Below are 20,711 nucleotides of genomic sequence, written 5' to 3'. Positions count from 1 at the left end.
ATATTGTATATGGTGTTAAGATCAAAGTTCAGTTCTTTTCCAGGTGAATACACAGTTATTCCAAAAACAAAGCAAAACAAACACTTTGGTCTAGGAAAATATTTACTAAAATCTTTATTTTACAATAGTATTGGGAGATTCTGATTATTATATCTCATAATATTAGATATGAATGCATAATATTACTGATTGTAGTCATATTTTCCATTATTATTCTGTTAAAACATATATTGGACTTCCCTAGTGACTCAGATGGTAGGGAATCTTCCTGCAATGTGGGAGACCCAGGTTTGATCCCCTCATCTGGAAGATTCCTTGGAGAAGGGAATGGCTACCCACTCCAGTATTCTTACCTGAAGAATTCTGTGGACAGAGTAGCCTGTCAGGCTAAATATACCTAACATTTATCTTTTCTTATTCTTGTTGATGCTTACCTACAAAATATAGCCTATAATTTTAGTTATCAGTTTTTGAGTAATAGTGTTTTCTGGGCATTGTATGAATTATTAATTGATAAATTGAATTTGAGTGCAGAGTGCCTCATTAAATTCTTTTGTGTCTGTTCTTATTTCTAAACTGAAATCTTATGTCCTGAATTTTTTTTTTTTAATTTTCTTGTGGTTTTGTTTTTCAAAATTTTGGATATCATTCTTCAAAGATTTTATGAAATGATGTTCTTTTTTTTTTTTTTTTAGTTATTAACCTGTTACCAGAATGAAATAAATAATCTAAAGAAATGTCAAAGATGAAGGGAAGTCTAAATATTTAGAGTAGAATATGAACTATTTATGTGCTGTAGAGAAAATCCCTTCAAAAATCCCATTGTTAAGATACTAATTAAAATTACAACAGACTATCCACATTATAGTATTGCTCTTTCAATTTTTCCTAAAGTACATGACACTTTCAGGTATTCCATGGACAAGAAACATTTTCTCTAATTATTAAAGTTTCTAAAACAAATTTGGAAATACTAAAGAACATGCAGCAATTAAACAACTAAAATAAAAATATATTCTCTCTAGCATCATTATTGAAAAAAATATTATCAAGTAAAATCATAATTTCTCTCTTGTCTCTCTCCGCCCACCCCCCACACCTTTCTCCCTCATTTCAATATTTAAGAGATTCATTCTCCTGCTGGTTGTAATGCAAATGAATTTCAGTGTCATCCTGATGGAAATTGCATCCCTGATGTGTGGCACTGCGATGGGGAAAAAGATTGTGAAGATGGTAGTGATGAAAAAGGCTGCAATGGTACCTTGCGATTGTGTGACCACAAAACCAAGTTTTCCTGTCGGAGTACAGGTAAGCAGAATGCTGGTTTCTACTTATACCTTGGGCTTGCTTCCTTAATGCAGGTTTCTTTTCGGCCCTTCTCAATCCACACTTCACCTTTATAAAAAGTACCCTGTGTTTCTACTACATTTGCTGGCATTCTACACATGACAGTAATAATAGCTAACATTCACTGAAAATTGTCTGTGGACTTGGCCCAGTTCTAAGAATGTTATCTGTGTGAACTCATTTCAACATTCTAAATCACAATGAGAAAACTGAGCCCCAGAGAAGTTTTTAACTTGCTCAAGTCAAGAAGTCAAAAGAAGTTTTAACTGGCTGGCTCACAGAGCCAGCATGGAAGAATTGGGATTTGAAACCAGGCAATCTGGGCTTCCCTGGTGGCTCAGACAGTTAAGAATCTGCCTGCAATGTAAGAGACAAGTTCGATCCCTGGGTCAGGAAGATCCCCTGGAGAAGGGAATAGCAACCCACTCCAGTATTCTTGCCTGGAGAATTTCATGACAGAAGAGCCTGGTGGGTTACAATCCATGGGGTCACAAACAGTCTGACACAACTAACACTAATCTGAATTCAGACTCTGTAATTTCACAGTCCAGAAAGAGACATATGTTGCAGAACCCATGGGCATCATCCCTTTCATAGATGAGACTTCACCATGAAATTGAAAGAAGATGACTTAAAAAAGGCTGAGCAATATGCATTTATTTTCAACTAGTTTTCTAAATTTTACCGTGCTGTTGCTAGCCTCTTTTAAGATGAAAGTGATGACTCCTCACAGTAAACCAGGCTGAGCTCTATGTGTTATATTTTTAACAGTCATTGATGTCTCTCAATTATTATACAAAGATTCTTAGTTTGGAGCTCTTGGCTAATGGAATGTGGTTTTGAGTTTAGAAATTATACTTTTGGAACGTTTTATATAAATTAAAAATTAATGAATAACATTTATTGAGTGAACTTGCATTCAAATGGGTATATCTTTCCTTTTCTCCTTGCCTTTAGCTTCTCTTCTTTTCTCAGTTATTTGTAAAGCCTCTTCTGACAACCATTTTGCCTTTTTGCATTTCTTTTTCTTGGGGATGCTTTTGATCACTGCCTCTTGTACAATGTCACAAACCTCCATCCATAATTCTTCAGGCACTCTATCTATCAGATTTAATCCCTTGAATCTATTTGTCACTTCCATTGTATAACTGTAAGGAATTTGATTTAGATCATACCTGAAAGGTCCAATGGTTTTCCCTACTTTCTTTAAGTCTGAATTTGGCTGAGTGCCAAAGAATTGATGCTTTTGAACTGTGGTGTTGCAGAAGACTCTTATGAGTACCTTGGACTGTAAGGAGATTCAGCCAGTCCATCCTAAAGGAAATCAGTCCTGAATATTCATTGGAAGGACTGATGCTGAAGCTGAAACTCCAATACTTTGGTCACCTGATGCGAAGAACTGACTCATTGGAAAAAAACCTCATGCTGGGAAAGATTGGAGACGGGAGAAGAAGGGGATGACAGAAGATGAGATGGTTGGATGGCATCACTGACTCAGTGGACATGAGTTTGAGTGAGCTCTTGGGAGCTGGTGATGGACAGGAAGGCCTGGCATGCTGCAGTCCACGGGGGTCTCAAAGAGTCAGACATGACTGAACAACTGAACTGAACTGAACTGAGTGAATGATTGATTAACTTAATAAGCAAGTTTTAATTTAACAGGCTAATTCTGATGCCAAAGAGCCAATTATTTGACTCAGGTTAACATTATTCTAAGTGTTTGTAGTGAGTATACTTTCTCATGCTGCTTCTGTCATTTGCTTGATTGAGTTAATGCTAAAATATATCAGATAACAGTCTTTATCAGGTATATGACCAAGAAACTGTCAAGGCTATGGGAAAACATAATATAAATTTACTTAGAAAATCCTGAACTAAAACTAACTGAATACACTATCAAGATTTAGAAGAGAAAAACATAAAAGCAGCCTGAAATTTCCTTATAAAGAAATTATAAATGAGAATTCCACGGACTGTATAGTCCCTGGGGTCACAAAGAGTCGGACACGACTGAGTGACTTTCACTTTCACTTAATAATAAAGTAATTTCTAAAAGGTGTATGTTAGTAAAAACTGGTTTGAACTATGACAAAAAATATGGAAAGAAAATGTAATAAATAACACCGTTAAGTAAATTAATAGGAAATTCCAATTGATTGTGATTTATCTTATATGTGTTTTGATATTTTGCAATGAGCTATTATGAAATAGCTTTTTCTGAATATGATTCAGCTTAAGAATAAATCTGTGTTATGATGAGGATGGCTAATGTAGGGAGGAAGCAATCTTTTCCTCTATCCACAGAGGGAGGAGAAGACAAAGGAAAAGTAATTTGAGTTTATAGGTATGGCAAATTGTGGAAAGGTAAATATATAGGAAAATTAATGGAAGATAAAGGCTAGTTAATAACATTTGTGTATCACATCTTCTTTATCCCTTCCTCTGTGGATGGACATTTAAGTTGCTTCCATGTCCTGGCTGTTGTAAATAGTGTTGCAGTGAACATTGGAGTGGATCTGTGTTACTAAACTATGGTTTTCTCTGGATATATGCTGGGAGTGGGATTGCTGGATCATATGTTAGCTCTCTTTTTAGTAGTTTTAAGGAACTTCCAAATTGTTCTGCATAGTGGCTGTGCCAAGTTACGTTCCCATCAGCAGTGTAGGAAGGTTTCCTTTTCTCCGCACCCTCTCCAGAATTTATTGTTTGTAAATGTGTTGATGATGTCTATTCTGACTTGTGGGAAGTGATCAATACCTCATTGTTGTTTTGATTTGTATTTATCTAATACTTAGTGATTTTGAGGAGCTTTTCATATGTTTGTTGGCCATCTGTATGTTTTTGGAGAAATGTCTAGGTCTTCCACTCAGTTTTTCAATGGGTTGTTTGTTTTTTTTGTTGTTGTTGGTTTGTTTGCTTCATCTGCAATTTTTTTTTCTCCAATTATCAGGTTGTCTTTTTGCTTTATTCCTGATTTTCTCTGCTATTCATTTTTTTTTTAAGATTAATTAGGTCCCATTTGTTTAGCTTTTATTTCCAGTGCTCTAGGCATGTGTGCATGCTCAATCGCTAAATTATGTCTGACTATTTGCGGCCTTACAGCCTGTAGTCTGCCAGGCTCCTCTGTCCATAGGATTTTACAAGCAAGAGTTCTGGAGTGGGTTACTATTTCTTCCTCCAGGATATCTTCCCAACCCAGGTATCAGACCTGCATCTTCTGCATTTATAGGCAGATTGTTTACTGTCTGAGTTACCATGCATATGTATAACTGATTCACTTTGCTATACAGTAGAAACTAACACAGCATCATAAAGCAACTTTATTTCAGTATTTTTTAAAAATAACATTGAAACATCTTTTTTGTAAATAACATTAAAACATGTGTAGATTCATCTTGATATTGACTTTTCATCATCCTCATGGCCCCAAAACTTTTCTGAAAAAGGGTTTTGTGGCAGTTCTCCTTTCTCAAAAGTTTATATGGGAAATGTGGTATAACATGGTGACAATAGTTGTTAACACTGAATTGTATAACTGAAATTACTAAGGGAGTGGAGCTTAAGTGTTCTCACAATAAATGAAGAAGAAAAGAAGGACGGAAAGGGAAATGTGAAAGATAGCAATTAGACCATCGATCCACTTCTAATTTGATCTCTGACTTAAATTTAGTAGAGTGAAATCTGTCAAACTACTTGAGGCATAATAATTGGCAAATATATTATGAATTTTTTGAACATTGCAGATATTAAAGTGAACCAAAAATATAAGTGAATATAATCATTGGATTAAGAATATGTGCACATCTATAATCATATTTTTAAATTTAATTAAATTCTCAACATTATGAACTAAATAAAAAACCTGTACTCAAGATGTTGAGTTTAGAATTCATGTTTATTTTTTTTAAAAAAAACTTCTAAATATTAGCTTTAGCATTTAAAGTTTTCAGGGCAATTAATTTATATTTGGCAGTTACGATGGCTCTTCATGTATATATAAATTGCTATCTACTAGTATAAAACTGTAGGCATATTAATGTTTCTTTATTTCAATAAAGAGAATGAGAGCTAAATTACATTAAAATACAATACAACTGCTGTCATTCTAGAGTTTCTAATCTCAAAGGATCTATCTTTGACTAAGAACTACACTCTCCCACATTTGCTCTCTCAAATTTCAGACAAACATCTTGCAGTAAGAGTTGACCCTTGGACCAGAGAGGTTTGAACTACATCCCTTTATAGGCAATTAAAAAAAAAAATAAATGTGTTGGAAACTTTTTTGGAGATTTGCAACAATTTGGAAAAAACTCATGGGGGAACGACATAGCCTAGAAATATTGAAAAAAATAAGAGACAAATATATTATGAATGCATAAGATATATGTATGTTCAGTTCAGTTCAGTTCAGTCGCTCAGTCGTGTCCGACTCTCGGCGACCCCATGAGTCACAGCACGCCAGGCCTCCCTGTCCATCACCAACTCCCGGAGTTCACTCAAACTCATGTCCACAGAGTCGGTGATGCCATCCAGCCATCTCATTCTCCGTCGTCCCCTTCTCCTCCCGCCCCCAGCCTTTCCCAGCATCAGAGTCTTTTCCAGTGAGTCAACTCGTCGCATGAGGTGGCCAAAGTATTGCAGTTTCAGCTTTAGCATCAGTCCCTCCAATGAACACCCAGGATTGATCTCCTTTAGAATGGACTGGTTGGATCTCCTTGCAGTATGTACTAGCCTATTTTAGAATTACTACCATAAAATCTACACAAATCTATTACAAAAAGTTAAAATTTATCAAAACTTACACAAACACTTAACAGACCAGACATGGTGCTATTTGCAGTCAACAGAAGTATTAACAAACATAAAGATGCAGTATTAAATCATAACTACAAAAAATAACTGTAGTACATACCATAATAATTTTGTAGGAATGTTCTGTTACTATTTCAGTGAGTTCAAGTGTTGCTAGTATCAGCTTCAAACACCATGTAACACTAATCATCTCCTCATCACTACTTTGTCTCTCCAATAAATTGCATATTGCAAGAAAAATTAATCTCTTGGAGTTTTTGCATATTTTTAATTGTATTTAGTTCAGTGCCATGAACCTTGAATAGCACCATAGAACCTATACAAAGTGCCACTGGTGATGCTGGAAGTGCTCCCAGGAAGAAAGAGAAAAGTTGTGGCGTTACAAGAAGTTGAGTTGCTTGATATGTATTGTAGATTAAAGTCTGCAACTGCAGTTTCCCACAATTTTAAGGTAATGAATCTACCATAAGGACAACTCTTTAAAAAAAAAAAAGAAGAAGAAGGAAGAAGGAAAAGGAAATTTGTCAAGCTATTACCACAGTTATGCCAGCAGGTGTAAAACCCTTGCACTTTTTCTGAATTATCTTTTTACAAGAAAATCAAATACCTTCAATGTATAAATGCTATTAAGTTTTTACAGGACTCTAGAGTATAAGTAAGTTTGTTTAAAGAAATTTAGCCTGTTCAACTTGAATCAGCTCTGTCAAACATTAATTAAAAGCCTCATTTAAAAAATAAATAAATAAATAAATACAAAAAAAAAGAAAATGCAGCTTTCATGTGACTGCAGCATTTCTATAAGAAAGTCATACCTAAAGATTCCAACATGACTCAAAAAAAAGCAAAATCATTATACGGCAGCATAAAGCAAAAGGAAAGTGAAGGATCTAAGGCTGGAGAATTTTCTGCAAGCAAATTGTGGTTTGATAATTTTAGAAAGAGGTTTGGCTTAAAAAATATCAGGATAACAGGAGAAGCAAGCAGCTTCAGAGGCAGCAGATGCGTTCCAGATGCCATTAAGGAAACCACTGAGGAGAAAGGATACCTGCATGAACAGGTTTTTAGTGTAGACAAAATGCCCTACTCTGGGGAAAAAAAAATGCTGCATTGGACATTTATTAGTAAGCAAGAGAAGTAAGGACCAGGATTTAAATTAGGAAAGGATAGGTTAAGTTTTCTGCTTTGTGCAAATACAGCTGGACTTATGATCAGGAATGCCCTTGTCTATAAAACTGCTAACCCCTGAGCCTTGAAGAGGCTTGAAGAGATTCAATTTTGTCAATCTTCTGGTTATACAAGAAAGCTTGGACAATGAGATCTCTTTTGCTGGACTGATTTCATCAATGCTTTGTCCTTGACATGAGGAAGTTCCTTGCCAGTAAGGAACTGACTTTTAAAGTTCATGTGATGTTGAACAATGTCCCTTGGCCAACCAAAACCCCAAGAGTTCCACACTGAATGTTTCAAAGTGTTTTTTTTCTCCCCAAACATTCTGTCTGTAATTGAGCATCTAGATCAAGGAGTCATAAGAACCTTCAAGGCGCCTTGTGTGTGGTACTCTATGAGAATAGTTGTCAATGGTATGGAAGACAACCTCAATAGAGAGAACATAATGAAATTCTAGAAGGATTACACTATTGAAGATACCATCATTATTATAGGAAAAAAAAAAACTGTGAAAGCCATCACACTTGAAACAATAAATTCTTGCTAAAGAAACTGTGTCCAGATGTTGTACGTGTCTTCACAGGATTTATAAGAGAACAGGAAATTATGAAAGAAACTGCAGATATGTCAGAAAAAGTGGGGTGTGGGAAAGTGAAGGCTTTTAAGATATAGATCTTGGAGAAATTCAAGAATTAACAGATATCACACCAGAGGAACTATTGAGTAACAAAGTACTATGTGGAACTACTGAGCAACAAAGAGTAACAAAGTACTACTTGGTGGAGATGAATGCTTCTGAACAAGTTCCTAAAGGTCAGGAAGAAGACTTAGAAGAAATGCCAGGAAACAAACTAACATTAGACAGTTTGACACAAGGGTTATAATTATTAAAGATGCTTTTGACTTCTTTAATGGTATGAACTCTTCTATGATACAGGCACTAAAACTAAACAAATGGTAGAAGTGGTACCATACAAAACATTTTTAGAGAAATGAAAGACCATAAAAGTCAGAGGGAAATGACAGTGTATTTCCATAAAGTTAACTGTGCCTGGCTCACTTGCCTCCCCTTCCAACTCCTCTACCTCTGCTACACTGGAGACGGCAAGACAAACCCCTTCTTTTCCTCCTCGTCCTTAGTATACTCAACATGAAGATAACAAAGATGAAGACTTTGATGGTCTATTTCCACCTGAGTTCAGTTCAGTCACTCAGTTGTGTCCAGCTGTTTGTGACACTATGGACTGCAGCACACCAGACCTCCCAGTCCATCACTAACTTCCGGAGTTTATTCAAACTCATGTCCATTGAGTTGGTGATGCCATCCAACAATCTTATCCTCTGTCGTCCCCTTCTCCATCTGCTTTCAATCTTTCCCAGTATAAGGGTCTTTTCAAATGAGACAGATATTTGCATCAGGTGGCCAAAGTACTGGAGTTTCAGCTTCAACATCAGTCCTTCCAGTGAACATTCAGGACTGATTTCCTTTAGGATGGACTGGTTGGATCTCCTTGCAGTCCAAGGGACTCTCAAGAGTCTTCTGCAACAACTCAGTTCAAAGAATCAATTCTTTGGTGCTCAACTTTCTTTATACTTCAACTCTCACATCCATACATGACTATTGGAAAAATCATAGCCTTGACTAGACTGACCATTGTTGACAAAGTAATGTCTCTGCTTTTTAATATGCTGTCTAGATTGGTCATAACTTTTCTTCCAAGGAGTAAGTGTAATTTTATTGCATGGCTGCAGTCACCATCTGCAGTGATCTTGGAGCCCCCAAAAATAAAGGCAGTCACAGATTCCACTGTTTCCCCATCTATTTGTCATGAAGTGATGGGACTAGATGCCATGATCTTTGTTTTTTGAATGTTGAGCTTTAAGCCAACTTTTTCACTCTCTCTTTTCACTTTCATCAAGAGGCTTTTTAGTTCTACTTCACTTTCTGTTATAGGGTGGTGTCATCTGCCTATCTGAGGTTATTGATATTTCTCTCAGCAATCTTGATTTCAGCTTGTGCTTCATCCAGCCAAGCATTTTGAATGATATACTCTGCATATAAGTTAAATAAGAACAGTGACAATATATAGCCTTGACATAATCTTTTTCCTATTTGGAACCAGTCTGTTGTTCCATGTCCAGTTCTAACTGCTGCTTCCCGACTTGCATACAGGTTTCTCAAGAGGCAGGTCAGGTGGTCTGGTATTCCCATCTCTTTCAGAATTTTTCACAGTCTATTGTGATCCACACAGTCAAAGGCTTGGCATAGTCAATAAAGCAGAAATAGATGTTTTTTTTTTTTTCCAAAACTCACTTGCTTTTTCAATGATCCAGCGGATGTTGGCAATTTGATCTCTGGTTCCTCTGCCTTTTCTAAAACCAGCTTGAACATCCTTATTGAACCATATTGAACATCCAATATGCTATTGGAGACCAGTGGAGAAATAACGCCAGAAAGAATGAAGAGACAGAGCCAAAGCAAAATCAACACCCAGTTGTGGATGTGACTGATGATAGAAGCAAGTTCCGATGGTGTAAAGAGCAGTATTGCATAGGAACCTGGAATGTGAGGTCCATGAATCAATACAAATTGGAAGTAATCAAACAGGAGATGGCAAGAGTGAACATCGACATTTTAGCAATCAGCAAACTAAAATGGACTGGAGTGGGTGGTTTTAACTCAGATGACCATTATATCTACTACTGTGGGCAAGAATCCCTTAGAAGAAATGGAGTAGCCATCATAGTCACCAAAAACATCCAAAATGCAATACTTATATGCAATCTCAAAAATGACAGAATGATCTCTGTTCGTTTCCAAGGCAAACCATTCAATATCATGGTAATCCCAAGACTATGCCCTGACCAGTAATGCTGAAGAAGCTGAAATTGAACAGTTCTATGAAGCCCTACAAGACCTTGTAGAATTAACAGCACAAAAAGATGTCCTTTTTATTATAGGGGACTGGAATGCAAAAATAGGAAGTCAAGAAACACCTGGTGTAATAGGCAAATTTGGCCTTGGAGTACAGAATGAAGCAGGGCAAAGGCTGATAGAGTTGTGCCAAGAGAACGCACTGGTCATAACAAACACCCTCTTCCAATAACACAAGAGAAGACTCTACACATAGACATCACCAGATGTCAACACCAAAATCAGATGGATCATATTCTTTGCAGCCAAAGATGGAGAAGTTCTATACAGTCAGGTAAAACAAGACTGGGAGCTGAGTGTGGCTCAGATCATGAACTCCTTATTGCCAAATTCAGACTGAAATTGAAGAAAGTAGTGATAACTACTAGACCATTCAGGTATGACCTAAATTGAATCCCTAACAATTATACAGCAGAAGTGAAAGATAGATTTAAGGGACTAGATCTGATAGATAGAGTGCCTGATGAACTATGGACAGAGGTTCGTGATATTGTACAGGAGACAGGGATCAATACCACCCCCAAGAGAAAGAAATACAAAAAAGCAAAATGGCTGTCTGAGGAGGCCTTACAAATAGCTGTGAAAAGAAAAGAAGCAAAAAGCAAAGGAGAAAAGGAAAGATATACCCATTTGAATGCAGGATTCCAAAGAATAGCAAGGAGAGATAATAAAGCCTTCCTCAGTGATCAGTGCAAAGAAATAGAGGAAAGCAATAGAATGGGAAAGACCAGAGATCTCTTCAAGAAAATTAGATACCAAGGGAACATTTCATGCAAAGATGGGCTCGATAAAGACAGAAATGGTATGGACTTAACAGAAGCAAAAGTCATTTAGAAGAGTTGGCAAGAATACACAGAAGAACTGTACAAAAAAGATCTTCATGACCCACATAATCACGGTGATGTGATCACTCACATAGAGCCAGACATCCTGGAATGTGAAGTCAAGTGGGCCTTAGAAAGCATCACTGTGAACAAAGCTTGTGGAGGTGATGTAATTCCAGTTGAGCTATTTCAAATCCTAAAAGATGATGCTGTAAAATTTCTGCACTCAATATGCCAGCAAATTTGGAAAACTCAGCAGTGGCCACAGGACTGGAAAAGGTCATTTTTCATTTCAGTCCCTAAGAAAGGCCATACCAAAGAATGCTCAAACTACCGCACAATTGCATTCATCTCACACACGAGTAAAGTAATTTCCACCTAATAAATAGTAAATAATCATCATGTCGTACTTTTAATGAACTTGCCTGTTATGTATGTTTGTATTTATGTAAAAAAAATGTAATAACTGTTCAACATGAACTGAATGGGGAGTTTTTGTGTCATTATCATTGCCATCACCTAAGTTTTCACCATGTAGAACATCATGTGCAAGGCTTATGTGGAATTGGATAGCCTCTCCTAAGTGAAGTGAAAGTTGCTCAGTCATGTCTGACTCTTTGTGACCCCGTGGACTACACAGTCCATGGAATTGTCCAGTCCAGAATACTGGAGTGGGTAGCTTTTCACTTCTTCAAGGGATCTTCCCAACCCTGGGATCAAACCCAGGTCTCCCACATTGCAGGCAGATTCTTTACCAGTTGAGCCATAAGGGAAGCCTAAGAATACTGGAATGGGTAGCCTATCCCTTCTCCAGTGGATCTTCTCAACCCAGGAGTTGAATCCAGGTCTCTTACATTGCAGCCAGATTCTTTACCAACTGAGTTATCAGGGAAGCCTGGATAGCCTATGCTAACACAGACATAAAGTAAGTGTAATATAAAATTAATGATGTGTTAGTTTTCCTAATGTTCTATATTGTTTTCAGAGTCATATTGCTATACAATATGTCTGTTTCACTCATAATTGGAGAAAACATGTATCAGCCTATCATCACAGGTGTTTTTTTTAATGTAGCAATTTTTATAATTCTATAATCAGAATATGAGTGTAATACCATAAGACATAAAAAAATTATAACAATTCATCCATTAGTGTATACCTAGGGTACCATGAAGCAATCATATTGGTTCTTCTTCATTATCAGTGCATGAATTATTATACCTGTAAAGAAATATGAATCTTATTCACATTATCTTTTCATTTTTGGTGTCTAGTATTGGTAATATATATAAAATCTACAGTATTTTGTATCTTATAAGACATGATTGATGTGGGCACTGACAGGCAATTCATCTTGTGAATAGACAATGTAGTCTTATGATATCAATAAGGTAAACTACTGTAAATATATTTTCTCTTCCTTATGATTTTCCTTAATAACATTTTTCTTTATCTAGCCTACTTTATTGTAACAATACATTACATAATACATATATCATACAAAATCTGTAAAAGCTCTAGTCAGCAGTAGGCTATGAGTAGTTAACTTTTGGGGCAATTGAAAGTTATATATAGATTTTAAACTGTGCCCCTAACCCCCACATTGCTTGAGGATCAGTTGTATATTATAGTCAGGAAATCATAGAGGAAATTTCAAGTCCTTCTCTCATGGAACGGAAACTAAAATATGCAACTTTTTAGAATGGAAAAATATAAGAAACCTTTGACATTATACATTAATGGCAAGGTTATGAGGAAAATAAGGCCACATATATTATTATTTTTCAATTCAATTTCTCTGTGGCCAGTCTAGAGTTTATTTAAAATTCCATGTTGATGTATCTCCTTCTCAAATCTAAATAGGTATTAGTCTCTACCTTTCCCTGTTACAATTATTCTATGATTGTTAAAGCTTAAAAATATTACATTGAGAGTGTTGGGACATTCTGCAAGTCATCAAGTACTGAAACTACCAGAAAAAATTTATGTAAGAATCATTAAGAAATGCCAGAAAATAACAGAGCGATACAAAGCTAAGATAAAACAGTCTAATATCCTACAGCTAGGGAAAATATTATTGCAGATAATTTAGAGGCACAAAGCAGAAGACATTTTCCACTAAAGTGTCACTTCGAAATTAATAGAACAACAAGAAAATAGCATTTAGTGAGAGAATGAGTGAGAGGTTAGGGACTAGAATAAAACCTCAGCAAGACTTAGAAAACCACAATGATAAAAATACAATTTTCAATAAAGATTTTGCCATCTTAAATATGTTAAATAACACACTATGAAATTTTATACAGCAAAGTTTATAGAAACTATAATGTGAAAACCATATCAAGAGAAAGAAATTGAATTCACTTATTTTAGTGTATGAAAAATTAAGTAGAAGAAAAATAAGCCAGAATATAAAAGATTTAAAAAATTAATGTTTAGATCAAATTAATAAAAATATAACTCTATTCTTAGAAGGAAAAAAGTCTTATTTTACAAAGATTATGAAATATTTTTAAATGAGCATTTAATATCAGAAACAAATTCAATAAATTTTAAGAAATAGAAATCAATCAGACAAAATTATCTGATCATCATATAATACAACTATAGTTTTGAAGATTAAACCACTCTTCTGCTTTTAAATTTAATAGTAAAGTACTTTTTATCTTAATTCTAGTGGGAATCAAGCTAAACTTTGAGAACTTCTACAAAATAAAAATACATACTTATCAAGAATATATGGAATATAAATAAAGCATTGATTATGAGAAAACATCATAACTTTGTAAACTTTTATACAAAGTGTCCCAGAACTCTCAGTGTAATATCTTTAAAGTTTAACAATTGCAGAAATATAGATGGAGTAAAATTCCAAAGACATCATTTGAAATTTTATTTTACCATAGTTTAGTTTTATTAATCCTGAGTAATAAATTTTTATTTGTTTCTAGTAGTTTGCCATTTTTAGTTACAGGGGTTGAGCCAAAAATATATCTTAAAATGTTCAAAATTTATAAAATTATATTCAACTAAAACTCAGTTTACAAAATTACAAGAAATATACCTAAACTTTCAAATATTTTGTTTGTAGCATTTATATTTCTAAAATTGTTAAAAGCTAAAACTATTCTGAAACTTTTGAATTATCTGTATTTACATTCAGTAATTTAAAAAAAAAATAGTTTTTTAACAATATTTGCTAGACATGGTATTTTACAACCTCTTGATGTTTTACTGCATTTCTCAACTCTTGCAGTTCTATTGGGGTCAAGTGACTAGTTCTAGTCAATGAGTCGTGAGCATAAGGGACTGTATAATTTCCATACGATGCAGTTAAGCTTGGTGAGCATCTCTATTTTGGTTTTTTTTTAGTTAGCTTTTTGTTTATTTGGCTTTGCTTGTTTTCCTGCCCTAGTGGCCTTTTAAATTATTACTCTGGAAGGCATACGTAGAAGATGGAAGAAGGAGACTCACCTTCCATGATTTTATGTGAACAAAAAACCTTACTGAATTAGTTCACTGAATTTTAGGATCTGTTACTGCAGCATAGCTTATTCTGACTATACTCTGGTTTCTCTTCAGATCGTATAAATCTTTCACCTTGTCTGACTAATACAACATCAAACTAAGGAAGTTACAAATAATAAAACAAATGTAAGGAAAAAAGAAAATCAAATTAGTGTTTAAATTTAGAAGAAAGAAAATAGTGTAATTTGAAAATTCAATAATTAGGTTGTTGAAATTAGCTAAAATTGCTAATCTATTAACTGACCTAATTAAAAAAAAAAAAAATTGAAAGCACAGTACCAAAAAGGAGAATGGGAAAGTAATCATACATGCTGAAGAAAGTATAAGAATAGAGAAACTATCTATGAAGAGTCATAGAAATGAATTTAAAACCTATATTAATTAAAGCATTTAGCTTTTTTAAAAATATAAATTTCCAAAATCAATTCAGGAAAGGAAAAATATAAGCAATATATTTTATAAAGATTTTTTTTTAAAAAATCAATATATAACTCCTTTCACTATTCCACCAAAAGTTTCAAGTCCAGATGAAAAATTCTACCAATTCTACCAGATATTTAAGGAACATTGTTACAACTGTCATTTCATCTCCTCCAGAGAATTGGAAAGGAATAATAACTCTTAAGCAACAAAATGTTGATTTTTCCAACCCCCAAAGTTAGTACCTCCCATACACACAACAATTATAAACTCTCTCTCTGATGACCATGATTACCATTATTCTAGATAAAATATGAGCAAATCCAGCAGTACCTTAAAGGACTAATTCCCCATTAAAGGATTAATCTCAAAAATATATAAGCAACTCCTGCAGCTCAATTCCAGAAAAATAAATGACCCAATCAAAAAATGGGCCAAAGAACTAAACAGACATTTCTCCAATGAAGACATACAGTTGGCTAACAAACACATGAAAAGATGCTCAACATCCCTCATGATCAGAGAAATGCAAATCAAAACCACAATGAGGTACCATTTTACGCCAGTCAGAATGGCTGCTATCCAAAAGTCAATAAGCAATAAAGGCTGGAGAGGGTGTGGAGAAAAGGGAACCCTCTTACACTGTTGGTGGGAATGCAAACTAGTACAACCACTATGGAGAACACTGTGGAGATTCCTCAAAAAAATGGAAATAGAACTGCCATACGACCCAGCAATCGCACTCCTGGGCATACACACCGAGGAAACCAGAATTGAAAGAGACACATGTAATCCAATGTTCATCGCAGCACTGTTTATAATAGCCAGGACATGGAAGCAACCTAGATGTCCATCTGCAGACGAATGGATAAGAAAGCTTTGGTACATATACACAATGGAGTATTACTCAGCAATTAAAAAAAATATATTTGAATCAGTTCTAATGAGGTGGATGAAACTGAAGCCAATTATACAGAGTGATGTAAGCCAGAAAGAAAAACACCAATACAGTATTCAGTTCAGTTCAGTTCAGTCGTTCAGTCGTGTCCGACTCTCCGCGACCCCATGAATCACAGCACGCCAGGCCTCCCTGTCCATCACCAACTCCCGGAGTTCACTCAGACTCATGTCCACAGAGTCAGTGATGCCATCCAGCCATCTCATTCTCCGTCGTCCCCTTCTCCTCCCGCCCCCAACCTTTCCCAGCATCAGAGTCTTTTCCAGTGAGTCAACTCGCCGCATGAGGTGGCCAAAGTATTGCAGTTTCAGCTTCAGCATCAGTCCTTCCAATGAACACCCAGGATCGATCTCCCTTAGAATGGACTGGTTGGATCTCCTTGAAGTACAAGGGACTCTCAAGAGTCTTCTCCAACACCACAGTTCAAAAGCATCAATTCTTTGGTGATCAGCTTTCTTCACAGTCCAACTCTCACATCCATACATGACCACAGGAAAAACCATTGCCTTGAATAGACGGACATTTGTTGGCAAAGTAATGTCTCTGCTTTTTAATATATTATCAAGGTTGGTCATAACTTTCCTTCCAAGGAGCAAGCGTCTTTTAATTTCATGGCTGCAATCAGCATCTGCAGTGATTTTGGAGCCCAAAAAAATAAAGTCTGACACTGTTTCCACTGTTTTTCCATCTATTTCCCATGAAGTGATGGGACCAGATGCCATGATCTTTGTTTTCTGAATGTTGAGCTTCAAGCCAACCTTTTCACTCTCCTCTTTCACTTTCATCAAGAGGCCTTTGAGTTCCTCTTCACTTTCTGCCATAAGGGTAGTGTCATCTGCATATCTGAGATTATTGATATTTCCCCCAGCAATCTTGATTCCAGCTTGTGCTTCTTCTAGCCCAGCGTTCCTCATGATGTACTCTGCATAGAAGTTAAATAAGCAGGGTTACAATATACAGACTTGATGTACTCCTTTTCCTATTTGGAACCAGTCGGTTGTTCCATGTCCAGTTCTGACTGTTGCTTCCTGACCTGCATACAGGTTTCTCAGGAGGCAGGTCAGGTGGTCTGGTATTCCCATCTCTTTCAGTATTTTCTACAGTTTACTGTGATCCACACCGTCAAAGGCTTTGGCATAGTCAATGAAGCAGAAATAGATGTTTTTCTGGAACTCTCTTGCTTTCTCCTTGATCCAGCGGATGTTGGCAATTTGATCTCTGTTGCCTCTGCCTTTTCTAAAACCTGCTTGAACATCTGGGAGTTCACGGTTCACATATTGCTGAAGCCTGGCTTGGAGAATTTTGAGCATGACTTTACTAGCGTGTGAGATGAGTGCAATTGTGCGGTAGTTTGAGCATTCTTTGGCATTGCCTTTCTTTGGGATTGGAATGAAGACTGACCTTTTTCAGTCCTGGGGCCACTGCTGAGTTTTCCAAATTTGCTGGCATATTGAGTGCAGCACTTTCACAGCATCATCTTTCAAGATTTGAAATAGCTCAACTGGAATTCCATCATCTCCACTAGGTTTGTTCGTAGTGATGCTTTCTAAGACCCACTTGACTTCACATTCCAAGTAGTCTGGCTCTAGGTCAGTGATCACGTTATCATGACTATCTTGGTCGTGAAGATCTTTTTTGTACAGTTCTTCTGTGTATTCTTGCCACCTCTTAATATCTTCTGCTTCTGTGAGGTCCATACCAATTCTGTCCTTTATCGAGCCCATCTTTGCATGAAATGTTCCCTTGGAATCTCTTATTTTCTTGAAGAGATCTCTTGCTTTTCCTATTCTGTTGTTTTCCTCTATTTCTTTGCATTGATCACTGAGGAAGGCTTTCTTATCTCTCCTTGCTATTCTTTGGAACTCTGCATTCAGATGCTTATATCTTTCCTTTTCTCCTTTGCTTTTCTCTTCTCTTCTTTTCACAGCTATTTGTAAGGCCTCCTCAGATAACCAATTTGCTTTTTTGCATTTTTTTAACATGGGAATGGTCTTGGTCCCTGTCTCCTGTACAATGTTACGAACCTCCGTCCAGAGTTCATCAGGCACTCTATCAGATCTAGTCCCTTAAATCTATTTCTCACTTCCACTGTATAATCATAAGGGATTTAATTTAGGTCATATCTGAATGGTCTAGCAGTTTTCCCTACTTTCTTCAATTTCAGTCTGAATTTGACAATACCACAGTCAGCTCTTGGTCTTGTTTTTGCTAACTGTATATAGCTTCTCCATCTTTGGCTGCAAAGAATATAATCAATCTGATTTCGGTGTTGACCATCTGGTGATGTCCATGTGTAAAGTCTTCTCTTGTGTTGTTGAAAGAGGGTGTTTTCTATGTCCAGTGCGTTCTCTTGACAAAACTCTATTAGCCTTTGCCCTGCTTTATTCCATGCTCCAAGGGCAAATCTGCCTGTTAGTCCAGGTGTTTCTTGACTTCCTACTTTTGCATTCCAGTCCCCTATAATGAAAAGGACATCTTTTTTGGGTGTTAGTTCTAAAAGGTCTTGTTGGTCTTCATAGAACCGTTCGGCTTCTTCAGCGTTATTGGTTGGGGCATAGGCCTGGATTACTGTAATATTGAATGGTTTGCCTTGGAAATGAACAGAGATCATTCTGTCATTTTTGAGATTACATCCAAGTACTGCATTTCAGACTCTTTTGTTGACCATGATGGCTACTCCATTTCTTCTATGGGATTCCTGCCGACAGTGGTCATCTGAGTTAAATTCACCCATTACAGTCCATTTTAGTTCACTGATTCCTAGAATGTCTATGTTTACTCTTTCCATCTCCTGTTTGACCACTTCCAATTTGCCTTGATTCATGGACCTAACTTTCCAGGTTCCTATGCAATATTTGTACCTTTTCCATAATATCATATAAATACCTATAGTATTTAACCTTCTTAAGTTAGCTTCTTTCACTTAGTATCATTCATTTAGGTTTCCTTCATGTCTTTTAATGGCTTGTTAGTTCATTTCTTTTTGGCACTGAATATATCCTATTTTCAAGTTGTGCCACACCTTTTTAATTCATTCAACTTACTGAAAGGTGACTTGGTTACTTTCAAGTTTTGACAGTTATGAGTGAAGAGGGTATAAACATCAGTATGTAAGTTTTTATATGGATATAAGTTTTCAACTCATTTGGGGAAATACCAAGGAGTGTGATTGCTGAATCATATGGTAAGAGTATGTTTGGTTTCTTAAGAAACTGCCATATTGTCTTCCAAAGTATCTGTATAATTTTGCATCTTCCACTAGAAATGAATGAGAAATTTTTATTGCCAGTATTTGAGTATATCAGCTTTTTGATTTCCATCACTCTACGAGGTTTATAGTAGTGTTGTTTTAGTTTGCATTTCCCTAATGGCATACAATGTGGAGCATTGTTTCATATGCTATTTGCCACTAAATTATTTTCAATAGCTAAATGTTGCAAGCAACCTATATAGGCCAAAAGTAAAGTTAGGGAGAAACATTATGGTATATCCACATAGTAGAAAGCCTTGCAGCAATTATAATGAATGGGAGTCACTATAATACACTCACTGGATGTTTTCTTTTAATTAAGTTTTGAATAAAAAATAAATGAATTTAATAGTGGGCATTGGCAAAGTAATGTCTCTGCTTTTTAATATACTATCTAGGTTGGTCATAACTTTCCTTCCAAGGAGTAAGCGTCTTTTAATTTCAATGCTGCAGTCAACATCCGCAGTGATTTTGGAGCCCAAAAAAACAAAGTCTGACACTGTTTCCCCATCTATTTCCCATGAAGTGATGGGACCCGATGCCATGATCTTTGTTTTCTGAATGTTGAGTTTCAAGCCAGCCTTTTCACTCTCCTCTTTCACTTTCATCAAGAGGCTTTTTAAGGCTATAGTTTTTCCAGTGGTCATGTATGGATGTGAGAGTTGGACTGTGAAGAAAACTGATAACCAAAAATTGATGCTTTTGAACTGTGGTGTTGGAGAAGACTCTTGAGAGTCCCTTGGACTGCAAGGAGATCCAACCAGTCCATTCTAAAGGAGATCAGTTCTGGGTGTTCATTGGAAGGACTTATGCTAAAGGTGAAACTCCAATACTTTGGCCACCTCATGCTGACTCACTGGAAAAGACTCAGATGCTGGGAGGGATTGGGGGTGGGAGGAGAAGGGGACGACAGAGAATGAGATGGCTAGATGGCATCACCGACTCGATGGACATGAGTTTGAGTGAACTCCGGGAGTTGGTGATGGACAGGGAGGCCTGTCGTGCTGTGATTCATGGGGTCACAAAGAGTCAGTCACAACTGAGCGACTGAACTGATTGAATAGTGGGCATAGCATGACATATTGTTTAAATAAAAAGAAAATAAAAAATAGTATATTTTTTCTATAATAACAATATTTCTAGAAGGATTCATAAGAAACTGTTGTCAATATTTGTTTTTGAATGGGGGGAAAGAAGGCTGGAAAAAAAGTGAGAAGGTGTCATACTTGTCCAGTCTTCTTTCATGACTGTCTTTCTTTCCAGGAGAGGTGAAAGTTTGGTGCTGATCCATAACCTTACACTCTCTATGCCCTGGAAAAAGCAACATACATTTTTAAGTCATGTCCCAGGGTAGAGTTAAGAATTAAGGATGAAGGGGTCTTTAGCAAAGGAATGTAACAAAACTAACTCTGACAGTGGCTCCATAAACATCATCCTTTGTTTTTATCCTCTCAGTTCAGTTCAGTCGCT

General features: G+C 36.2%; 1 protein-coding gene across 1 annotated transcript in view; it reads left to right on the top strand.

Moving 5' to 3' along the window:
- The window catches only part of LRP1B (LDL receptor related protein 1B), a 2,241,805-nt gene that overhangs the window by 1,400,439 nt on the left and 820,655 nt on the right, over positions 1 to 20,711 (top strand). The window contains exon 21 of the mRNA XM_088842364.1: positions 1,126 to 1,308. Coding sequence (XP_088698490.1) covers positions 1,126 to 1,308 — 183 coding nt within the window. The remainder of the gene's footprint in view (positions 1 to 1,125; positions 1,309 to 20,711) is intronic.

Source organism: Moschus berezovskii, chromosome 2 (genome assembly GCF_049115385.1).
Source record: "Moschus berezovskii isolate FMDL1 chromosome 2, NW_MosBer_1.0, whole genome shotgun sequence".
Taxonomy (NCBI): Eukaryota; Metazoa; Chordata; class Mammalia; order Artiodactyla; family Moschidae; genus Moschus; species Moschus berezovskii.
The sequence above is the reverse complement of the archived record's forward strand: the minus strand, read 5'-3'. Positions and strand labels throughout refer to the sequence as shown.